Source organism: Vidua chalybeata, chromosome 6 (assembly GCF_026979565.1).
Source record: "Vidua chalybeata isolate OUT-0048 chromosome 6, bVidCha1 merged haplotype, whole genome shotgun sequence".
Classification (NCBI taxonomy): domain Eukaryota; kingdom Metazoa; phylum Chordata; class Aves; order Passeriformes; family Viduidae; genus Vidua; species Vidua chalybeata.
In genome coordinates this window covers 41,097,727-41,109,334 of record NC_071535.1, presented here as the reverse complement: position 1 = coordinate 41,109,334, position 11,608 = coordinate 41,097,727, and the positions used below count along the sequence as shown (strand labels likewise).

At 48.5% G+C, this 11,608-nt stretch overlaps 1 protein-coding gene across 1 annotated transcript in view; it reads left to right on the top strand.

Annotated features, from left to right (window-relative positions):
- Positions 1–4,134: 4,134 nt before the first annotated feature.
- HSD17B12 (hydroxysteroid 17-beta dehydrogenase 12) overlaps positions 4,135–11,608 on the top strand; it is an 85,103-nt gene continuing 77,629 nt past the window's right edge. Inside the window, 3 exon segments of the mRNA XM_053945470.1 lie at positions 4,135–5,712; positions 5,714–5,867; positions 5,870–6,037. Coding sequence (XP_053801445.1) covers positions 5,611–5,712; positions 5,714–5,867; positions 5,870–6,037 — 424 coding nt within the window. The 5' untranslated portion in view covers positions 4,135–5,610.

The following is an 11,608-nucleotide window of genomic DNA, read 5'->3' as shown; positions in this document are numbered from 1 at the left end:
AAGACTTGAGCTTTGCAGCTGCCTTGTGTTTGCAGGTTTCTGCCCTTCTCATAGAAACTATACCCAAAAGTGTGCAATTGCAGATGAGTGACACATCAATCAAAATTTGTGCTTAGTTGGTTATTTATTATGGCACTTAATGTTACCAATTCCATCCCTTTCTCTCAACCTCCTGTTCTCTGGCTCCCTTGTTTCCTGCAAGCTCTGCAGAGCAGGGCCAATCAGCTTGAGGTGCCTTATGTTAGGCCCACAGGAGTCTGTACCATAGGAGCTGACAGCGAGAGCCAGCTGGCAAAGCCCAAGTCTGAACCATGGAACCCCCAGCACCTGTTTCATGTGTAGCATGCCAGGAGGGAGGAGGGTTACATAAATACCTTCTTCTGTAGTTGCCCAAATATACCACTTTAACATATGCTGAAAATGTATGCACAGGATGGGACTGAGACTGTCTGCCCCAGCCCCTCCAGTCCCACTGGCTTTCCCTCCCATCATTACAGCTGAAAGAAAAACAGTTACTGAAAAGAAATTCTTTATGGAGGGTGGCAAGGCACTGGAATAGGTTGCCCAGAGAAGTTGTGGATGCTCCATCCCTCTGAATATCCAAGACCATCTTGGATGGGGCTCTGAGAACCCTGGCCTTGTGAAAGGCATCCTTGCCCATGGCAAGAGAGTTGAAAGTACAGGATCTTTAAGGTCCCTTCCAACCCAGGCAACTCTGTGGTTCTATGATGTGATGATTCTTTGATTCTGTGTGCTGTGAAACAGCTTCAACCAAAATCACCTCACCCTGCACATATGTGCCATGCTGTTAAAGCACTTTTCTGCCCTTTGAGGCAGAGGAGGGAAACCTGAACTCCTGGGTGAATGCTAAATAGTGCACAGAATTGGAGGGGTACCATGACCCTTGCAAGGAGATGGAGTAGGTGCCTAAGGAAAAGCTGAAGATCTGGAATTCCACACAAGGTATCTTGCCTCACCCCATCATTACGATGAACTCAGCAGTTGATGAGGTGTTTTGAGAGATTCATTGGTGTGTCTGAATGGTTCTTGTAGACACCTTAACAGAATGGATAATGAAGATTACTTTCTTAGGTATTCTAATTTTTGCCTTCAGTGTGCACTGGGGCAGGGTGTCTTAATTTGGGGCTATGGATTTAGGCAAAGACACACTGCAGTGCTCAGCACTGCAGCAGCCAGGCCCTTTATTGAATCTGGCCTCACTGCAATAAGTGTGAGTAATGGTAAGAGAGGCATGAGAGCAGAATGACTGTACAGGGGGGAGAGCTGCTCTTGAGTTGCTAGAGTGAAAAGCATATTTGTAAAGGGATAAAATTAGTGCTGGGTACAAGAATGCCATTTAATACAACAAATGACTACACTGTTCAGTGGCAGGAAAAAACATGACACATCACAGATAACCAGCAGTCCCCCTTTCCTGTCTCAGGGTTGCTGCAGAGCAGACGGCATTTTTGGCAGTACTGGGCAGGCTGGGATGAGAAGTGGATCCCAGTGCTGAGGCTTCCCGAGTGCTGAGACCTCTGAGCCACAGGTCTCACTGTGGGGACAGTGAGGGACTGTCTTGGGTCCACTGACTTGTGGACTTGTAGTGAGAAGTGTTTTCCTCATGTACTGAGAGAGCGGGGCAGGAGGGAGACATGGAAATGTCACTGAGATATGTATTGCTTCTGAGGTACTTGTGGCAGCAACATCACAGAAAAATTTCATAATAAAAATCAAATGTTTCTTCTTATTGGGTGCTCTTTTATCCCCTATTCATTGTGTTTTATTGCTCCTGTGCTGTATTTTTGTTTTCTTTGTCTTCTTTTGATGTTGTCATCTATGTAGTTCTATGTCCCTATCTTTTGTTCCTTATTGTTGCATTTTTTAGACATGCATGTCACTACTCCTTTAGCTTTCCTAAACACTTCTCTCATCTCTGTTGTGATCTGCTGTACAGCTTAGCCATGATCCATATGATGGAGCGATGTAGCCAAGCTGTGGGTTGACTGAGGTTTACATCACTGTCCTGACCCAGATTGCATCTCCAGTCATCTGGAACTGACTACATGCCTGAGCTGATAAAAGAGGCTAAGGAAATATGGATCTCTGGGGCCTTGGCAAGGTATCCTCATATATGTATGCATGTTGATGTGTGAGTACACTCAAAATGCCTGTCTGTTCCATCAGCTCAGCCGACTGGATGCTCCTTTGGGATTTGCAGCAGCTTACGGCAAATGGGAAGAGACCTGCAAAGCTCATGAGAATACTAGGATTAACCCTGGAAAGGGGGATATGCCTGTTGCTCAGGAATGTGTGATGCCCATAAGCAAGAGATACAAACCCCCTCATTTGACCTTTGTATAATTCTTTCCCTTCCAGTGAGTCCCTTTCCCTGCCTGTGACTCATCTTCTTCTAAATGTAGACTGTAAGCCTCTCAGAGGACTGCCTTTCTCTCCAAGCAGGGTAGCATAAAAAATAGCAACACTTTTGAATAACCAGCATGATCTTTTTAACACAAAAAAAAAAAAAAAACAACAAAAAAAAAAATGGAAGACTGCCTTGCTTTGTCTGTGCTTCTCTGTCAAGGGGTTTATCAGTCCCCCTGAGAGAACAGTGGGGCAGGTTCTGTCCTGACCTGCAACAAGAAGGTTGTTCAGACAAGAGGTCTCAGGAGCAGCACAACTGCAGAGCAGTGGGCAGGAGATGTTATAATAAAATATGGGTAGACACTGACAGAGACCAACAAATCTTTCGTAGCACCCACATACTTCCTTCCCTTTTTCTGACCCATTTGTAATTGGCAGCATTCCCTTGCTAACTGCAGTGCAGCTTACATGAATGTCCAGTAGGAAGTTGCTTGCTCCCTTCAGCAGGTTGCCCAGTGCTCATGTCCTTTCCACCAGCCTCTACATGCACTGTCTAGCTGCCCAGTTCACTTTTGTTCTAAACACTTGGTGAGTCTGGTGACCATCGATACCTTCCATCCTTTGCTTCAGCTCTTATGTTGTCTTTGACTTGTAGTAGATCTTTTCTACCTTTTCTCTTTCCAGATGCTTGTGCCATATCCACCTGTCCTCTGGAAGACAAAAGAGTGAGGATCAGCATTTATTCTGCAAAAACTGAACAGATGAGAACTGCTGTGACAGCCAATAGAAGAAATTAAAAATTAAGGAAAGGGTGGTATGGAACAAGAGGAAAATTATCCCAGCATTTTGCACTTTTTTGTAATCAAAGTCCTGTCTTTGGAGGGTGTTATATCAACTACACACTTGGTCAGGCCTGTAAGGATTTTTCTTATGTAATGCCTGCAGGATTTAGCCCTAGCATATCACACTATTCTAAAAGTGATGTCCAGTAAGCAATAGGTGGGCTCTCTTGGGAAAAATGCAGGAAGAAAACTTGGTGAGAGCTGGATCCTCTGCAGTGTCACCTCTCATAAGGGATTGACAAAAGAAAAAAAAAAAAAGTGAACTAATTCTGGATGGATTGGATGCTTCCTGTTATGGAATAGGACAAAATCCTGTGACATGTTCCCTCCTATTAGGTGGGATCCCACTGCGTATGATAAAGATTAATTTCTAAAAATCCACTATAAAGCTATAGGTCAGCCAATAAGACAGTGACTTGACTAATTATTCATTGCAAAGTGTATGATAAGTTTCGTGCCTTTAATTGACATCAGTGCAGTGTGTTGTTGAATCCAATGAAATTTGAATCCCACTATGAATTTGTTTTCCACAAGTAGATTATGAACAGAAGCCTTTGATTTCTATTAATTATGTATTTTTGAGTGAAAAGCTATTTTGTGTATGTATATTTAATAGCGGGAAATGTAGAAAATGTTTATTTTTATTAAACGAATAAAAGGGATAAAACCTATCATGGCAAGTTTTCATTTAATTTCTTTGGTCTTGTTTCCCTCAGCATAGTCAAAAGGTCATAAAGTGCAGCCTCAGGTATCTCAGGATGCACAGTTCTTTGCATCAGGTAGTTGATGTCATACTAGTGTGTCTTGTTTCTAAATGAGAGCTGTGAAGTGGCAGTAGTGCTTGTAACTGCATTCACATGGCACCATGGTCAGGCTGTGGCCTCGAGGTGCAACATGCAGGGTACTGCTTACCTGTAACAAGTAAGGTGGCACCTTACGTGAGCTCTTTCCAAACTCTGAAGCGGGAAGAGGTTAGGAAATGTGGAATGAGATGAGGAAAGAGAAATTGTACAGCACTTGTAAATCCATTGAGCTTACAATCAGTGGTCTGCAGGAGTGGAGCTGCAAGGGGATGCCAGGCCTGAGGCGTGCCAGGATTTGGCAGATAAGGCTCCTGGAGGCTTCTTCTGCCATTGGCATGGCGTGTGGCAAGTAACACAAAGGAGTGGATGAGGGGAACATGGTTGCAGCCTGGCAGCTGGAACAGCTTGGAGATCTTCAGCAGTAGTGGCTGGATTTGGGTATGACCTTTTTGCCAGTCCAGGAGAGGAAGGAAAGGCAACATTAAGATTACCCCCTGTGCTACTTGTTAATAACTCAGATGGATGCAGATCTCCAGAAAACCTAATCTAGGGAAGGTTTCTTACTGCTTGAACTAAGGTCATTGTCAAATAAGTGGTATAAAAGGCTTGTTTTCTAGAAAAAAAATGTTGGCACTGAAAGTTGCAAAGGGCTCCCTTTAAAAACAGCAGTCCCCTATACCTCAACTGGTCTTCTTTGACATTTTAATTGACCCACACCTTACACGAAATTGCCACTCATTTTCCATGTTCCTCAGCCACTCCTGCTGTTTCAGCCTATTGAGGTAATACGTCTCAACCATGAGCTATTTCAGGGCTTCAGCCTCCCACAGCCTACATTGTCCCATCTCCTCTCCGCGCCAGGCTGCTCCTGGGAGGGAGGGAAAAACACGGGTCCATAAGTGAGGTAGGGTGGCACGGCCCTGCAGGTGGCTGGAGGTGGGACAGAAGGCAGCAGAGCTTTGTACCCTTCATCACCATGGAAGGAGCCACCGACGGAGTGTGTGTGTCATTTCAGAAGTGTCTCCTACACTCCTCCTAAGTCTAGGCGTTCCTAACCGCATCGTGTGTGGGGCTCTGGGAGAGAGGTCGTGTCAAGCGGGCAGGTGAAGGGCGACGGGGCAGGGCAAGTCCAGGCATGGCACAACAAGTGGTCAGCTCAGGGGAAATATTTCAGGAAGTCTCCGTTGACCCTGGATCTTGTCGGGGAAGACAGATCGAGGCCGGCCAGACGGGACAACGCTGCCAGCCCCGCGGTGCGTGGGGTGCAGTGGCAGCTGGGCTGTGGTGCTCAGCCCCTCTTTTCCCAGGATGGAGTTTCCCTGGTGAGGGTTCTCTTTGCCCAGGGGTCCCTGCAGACCCGTGCCGTGCCGTGGCGATCGCGGCGCGACTCGGCGGGCGAGCGCAGTGCGGGGCTGGGGGGAGGGGAGCCGAGGGACATATTCGAGTGCGAGGCGGAGCCTGAGCATTTTATGAATGGGCTCATATGACGTCAGTGGGGGAGGGAGCGGAGGCCCCGTCTTCCACCAGTCCTGCGGGGTTCCTGGGCGGTGGGACCAATCGAAGTGCGGCGGCTAGGTGACGGCCATGCTCGCTGGCCAATGGCGGCGAGAGAGCGGTGCCGACCACGTGGGGCGCAGGCCGCAAGTAGTACGGGGGCGTGTGGCCGCTCGCTGCCTGCCCCCCCCTTCCCGGCGCGGCGGGGCCGGGCGGCCCCAGGGCGGGCGCGCCCGGCCGCGTTGCCGGGTTACCCGGTGGCTGAGAGGCCCCTCCGCCAATCGCGGCGGGGCGGGGGCGGGCGCCGTGACGGCTGCGGGGCGGCGGTGGCCGGGAGGGCTCAGTCCAGCCGCGGCAGCCTCCGCAGCATGGTGGCTCCTGCCGCGCTCCCGGCCGCCGGCCTCTTCTACTGGGTGGGCGCCCTGGGCGCTCTCTACGCGGCGGCGCTGGCTTCGTACCGTCTACTGGCCGGGCTCCGCGTCTGGGTGCTGGGTAGCAGCTCCGTGGGGCCGGCGCTGGGCGCCTGGGCAGGTGAGTGCGCGTCCCGGCCACCCCCGCCGCAACTCTTTCTCCGGTGCCCCCCCGGGCCGGGGCAGGGATCTCGCGCGGGAGCGGCCTCGGCCTGGCGGGGAGGGGGACGCGAGCGGCGGGGACCGGCCCTCGGGGCGACCGGGGCAGTCTGGCGGAGCGCCCGTGGGGCGACGGCGGGGTCCCGGGCAGGCCGGTCTGGGGCAGCGGCTGAGGGGCTGGCGGGTTCTATTGCTCTGCCGAGTGGGCCCCCGGCGAGCCGGGAGCCGCTCTCAAGCTCCCCACGAAACGTGCAGGGCCAGAGCGCGCCGGTCGCGTCGGTCCTGAGAGAAGCGCCGATTGTTGGGACTTGTGGGATGGCGGGCGGGCGGGCACGGCGTGTTTGAATTTGGTGTCCCCGGGGCGGCCGGGCGCGCAGCGCGGCTCCGGGGCCGCGCAGCCGGGGCCGCTCCGCAGTTCCCAGCGTGGCCGGTCGGTGCGCGCCGCCCCCTCCGCGCCGGCCTCGCACCTCATCGCTGACGTCAGGCCCGCCCCGTCCCCGTCGCCCCCGGAGGAGCGGCCGCTCCCGGCGCCGCGGGAGCCGGGGGCCACGCGGCCCCTGCCCGGCACCGGGAGCGGCGGCGCTGTCCCGCGGGCGAACGGCGGCACCCGCGGGTGCCCCGGGAGAAGGGCTGTGCTGGAGGGCGAGGGAAGAGCCCTGCCGAGAGCGGCAGGAACTCTGGAGAACTGCGGAGCGGCGCGAAACTTATGCCGATCCTGCCTGCTGCTGCAGCTCGGCCCCTGCACGGTCCCGGGCCGCGCTCAGGAAGGGGCTGAAGCACGAGTGGCCTTCTCTGTGGAGGGGGTGACAGTAGCGGTGGCCGGGAAGGGGTGGCGGCAGCATTTAGCTGGCATCCCCGAAATGCAGGAGCGCTGTGGAAGTACAACAGAGGCTATTACCAGGGTATTTTTAGTGCCGCGCTGCTCTAACTTTTCTTAGTACTTCGATTCCTGCTCATAGGAGCCACGCAGGGCAAAGACAGTTTCTTCCATCTGAGTCTGCCGCTGCCACTCTGGCCTTTAAGTAATGATGAGACGATAGAAAGGGCTTCTCTGCTGGTGTGACAGATCAGGCCAAGGGAATTTTCAAATCCATTCTTGGAAAAGTTATTGGAAAAGGCAAGTCCTGTGCGTTATTGGGAGTTGATAAGAGGGGCCACAAAAATAATTGTAGCGTGTAAGAGGTGTGAGTTTAACATGAGATGACAGCTTAAAAGGCTGCAAAAGGTACTTCCTTTCCTCAAGGGGAGTGGGAGGACATCAAGTGCTCGGGTGCTGCAGCTGTTTCCAGGTGTCAGACCTGTCGGTAGAGCAGCCCTGCAACAAGCAGGTTGATTGCTGGGCTTATTATGACTGTGCTCCCCCATAACCTCTACTGCAGCCAACACGGAACTTGTATGTGAGCACATGCCCGGGTAGTTGAATGTCTGCTTGTGTGAGACACCGGTAAAGCAGCACTGCTACTCGCAGCATACATAATGCCAGAACATGTCATGAATCCTGTGTGCACAGGCTTGAAGTGCAGCAGCTGTGCCTTGGATAATGAACAGCTTTACATACAAATAGCTAAGGCCCAGGTCTTCCTTTCAGCTGGAGAAATGTTATGCCTGTTAAAGATATGACTGGCACAGGACACCCAAACCTTTGACTTTCTGATATTGGTTTTGAATATACAACTGCATTATCAGTTGCTTGCTGACTTGTGGTGCATCACAGAAATCTTGGTGGCCACTTGAGCTTGTTTTGCATTGTTTCAAACATGGAAGTTTGCAGTGCTTGAGCCAAATGCCAGCTTATCAGCTGGAGCCACAAACTATAAACAGCAGATCTTCCCACAGTCACATCCTCAAACACCCAGAGAACTGCAGTGCAAATGTCCTCTGCCACTGTTTTGTACAAGTGCAGGCAGCAGTGTGGCCAATGGCTGCTCACAGAAATTGTTCTTTCTCTGCCAAGATTGTGATGTTCAAGGCAGGGAGGAAGAGGAGCACTGGTAGCACAGCTAAACTCCGTGTTTATTGCTCTGCTCTGAAGTTTGAGCATTGCTGCAGTGTCAAGGAGAATGAAGAAATGGGGTGATGATGCCTGCTGTCACTGTAGGAAGATGTGTGGCCATCATGAGTTAGCTGTTGTGTGTCCTCTGTGTGCAGCTGACACAGGTAAGATGCTGCTTTATTGGGACAGCTGCTGTAGTCTCCAGCTGAAATGAAGAGAGGTTGTCTTAGTTTGAATAAGCACTGGGGTGGTTTGCCCTGAAATATGTTGTGGCTGGGCAGGCTCTCTGTTTTCTCTCATGGTAAGGAAGATGGAGGCACAGCTGCAGATATGTTGGGTCACCTTGATTACCAAATTATTAAGGCATACTGTAGGAAGAAGTGCATTTCCTTTTTTTCTGATAGTCTAAAAAACAGTTGTTTTGATGCTAATTAGCTGCTGTAGTTACTGTGTCAATGTATTCTTTCTAGTGCACAACTAGAGGGCAACTTTATAAAAACCCTAAAACACATGTCCTTTTGGAAGGACTTCTTACTGCCCTTTAACTCTTCTGCGTGTTTGAAATTGGGTTGCAAATTTTTTCCTTGTTTTCTTAGAGGTTTTTTTGGATGCATATATGCAATTGCTTCTGTCTGTGCTTGGTCTAATTTACTGGTATTTAAAAAGAGGGGGTATGAGGAGGAGGAACCACTATGTGAACTGGTAATCTACTCTGGGAAAACTAGGTTTGTACTACTTGAAATAGCACCTCTTTTAACAAAAAGTTAGTTTTTCTACAGTCACAATTATGTGTGGCGGTCTCTATGCAGCTTTTCTGGTTTTCTCTCCGTATAACTTGCATCTGGCTTGGTTTTTGGCTACTGTACAGTGAAGTACAGTAAGGAAGTTGGGTGGATATCTCAGTGTGAGATTTCTGGGTGCATCTTGAGAGACTATACAGTGAAAACTCCTGGGTTGAATGTTCTACCTTTAATGTGCTTCACAAGTTGGTAAAAGAATATAAGAATAACAGTTCCTATGATTGAAAAACAATGTAGCTAAATAAACCACAGACTCAACAGGACCAGAGTGCCAAGGAGTCATTCTGAACTCACCAAGAATACAGCAAAGATGTGGCTGTTCCCCTTCCTTCCTCTAGGCAGACAGAGCTGTTGGTAGTGCTGATTGTTGTGATCCATAGTGGTGTTTCCTTAGGCTGGATGAGAGTCCTGTTCTTCTCCCATTGATGGTAGTGGCAGGCAGCCACCTTGCTTCTCTGCCATTGAAAATTGGGTGTATTCTGGAGTACAGAGTGTCTGGAGCAGGGAACTGTCTGCTGCTGTTATAGCTTCCATTTGGAGAGATGCCGTGTCTCCTATTTTAGGAAGCCGCCTCTTTTGCAGGAAAACATGAAATCATTCTTCTTCTCCTTCCCTTCAGTAACTTGGTGAAATTAATTCAAAACTCTGTGGTAATTTAGGCTGTGAGGGACCTCAGGAGGCTTGTAGTCCAACCTCCTGATTGGAGCAGGGTCAGCTGTGTAATCAGACCAATTCAGTGCATGCAGACAATCAACTTCGTATATTCAAAACACACTGTCAGTGCAAGTTGGATTGACCTGGTGCTCTAAAGCATCTAACGTCTTGGTTGTGTGGGTACTTAAAATTTTTGTTTCTTTTTCACTGGTCTCAACATTGCAAATATTTTGATGATAAATGTGGGTTTCCCCCCCAATTTTCTGTAGCTGAAGCAAGTTATTTTGATTACGTGATTTGCCATATGACACTTGAAGACAAGTCCTGCTTTCTTTCAAGCCTTACAGTGTCTTATAAAAGCATCCACTTCTTCCCCTCCATCTTCAATGCCTTTGTTAGAGTCATGGTTGAATAAGCATACATTTAGTGGTTACAAGATGTCTGCTAGTGATGATGCTTTCTCATGTGGTGATTACAGCTGTACAGTTGTATTTGGGCCAACAAAGGTTTGTGAAGATGAGCTTGCCTTAATCAAGCTTCTTGGAGTTTATTCACTAGCATGCAAAATGAACTAAATGTGGGCAATTTGCTCTAGGTTTCTTAAAAAGAATTTGTGAGAGGTTGTTAATCAGGATGGTGCTCTCAACTGCCTCTAACTTTCTGTAATTTGATTTTAGACAACCCCCCCCTTATTCAGTCTTAAACCAGTCCTTCCCTGTGTAAATATTTAACAAAAACTTTGAGCAGCAGCAAAGCTGGGTGACCCTCTCTGCCTTCTTGTTGGCTTCTTTTACTTAACATAGTCTGGCCTCTAAAAATAGCAATTTGTGCATCAGGGCCACTGAGGGAGGCATGAAAAATATATGTAACTGGGTACATGAGCAGTAGAGTAGGTACTTCTTTGTGTCTGTACAGTCAGGTCTTTTGAAAACTAAGAATACAGGGGCAATTCCCAAACTCTTGTTGACTAGTAAGTTGAGATAATAACAAGCTCTGTGCATCAGAGCCTATCAATATTATTACATTAATAAGATATGATGCTTATGTCAAGAGGAAGAAGTCTAAGAAGAGGACTAGCTGGATTTTGTGCTTTTAAATGGTTTGCATTAGATTCTGTCTGTAAGGTTATGCTTTCTGCAGTCCCTAGAAATGGTGTCTTATGAAATAGACCCTGATCCTTATAAAATTCTTGGGGCATCCTTAATGAAATAAATCAGATGGTAAAATATTTTAGTTACAATTTAAGAACTCCATACAGAGGATGGTCACTGCTGATCAGGTGCTAACTTGTTGATGACTTTGAGCAACTTTCACTGTCAGTGTCATTTTTCAAACTCATTAGCATCAAGTGAAATAGTTGTTACCTTAAAGCTTCTTAGTTTTCTGCAAGCAAGTTTCAGTCCAGGTTGCACAAACAAGTGCAGTCTTGCTTTGCATGTGTTTCACAATGTGCAGTGATACATAGTTGACAGACCATGTCACAAGTCACTGTTGCAGATTTAAACAGCCACCCTAGAGCAGCATGTGTGATGAGGATGTAGTTGGTAGGGAGATGGAGCAGAAGGGAGTTTCAACCTCTCTAAGCATTGCTGTCCCTACAGGATGTGAGGGGAGAGGCTCTGCCCAACTCCCCATTTTCCCTGTGCAGGAGTGTGTGGCTGGCGTGTGCAGAGCTTTGTGGGGAGCTTTTGGTTATCTTTAGTTCTTTAGCTGAATCACTTATTCAGGGATTTATTATCTTCAGCACTTCAGGTCCATGGTGAAGGTTTTCTGGCCTTGTTCTCAATTCTGGATGCTACCCTTGTATGAAATAAAGCATGACACTTGTTAACCTGAAAAGTAATGTTAAGAACGCATGGAAATATGCCAGCTTGCTTGTAAACTAACTTGTAATCGTGACAGCTCAAATGAAATGTGCAGACTGAACTTGGAGCATGTTTTGTTTTTTGTATGGCTATTTGCAAACTGCTTCTGAAAGGTTACTGCACTGAAGAGTGGCTCAGAGAACAGTCTGATGCAACTGTCCTGATCCTGTCTGTACTGCTCAGGAGTACTGTGCTTCAGCCTGTATGGCTTTTTCTTTTCC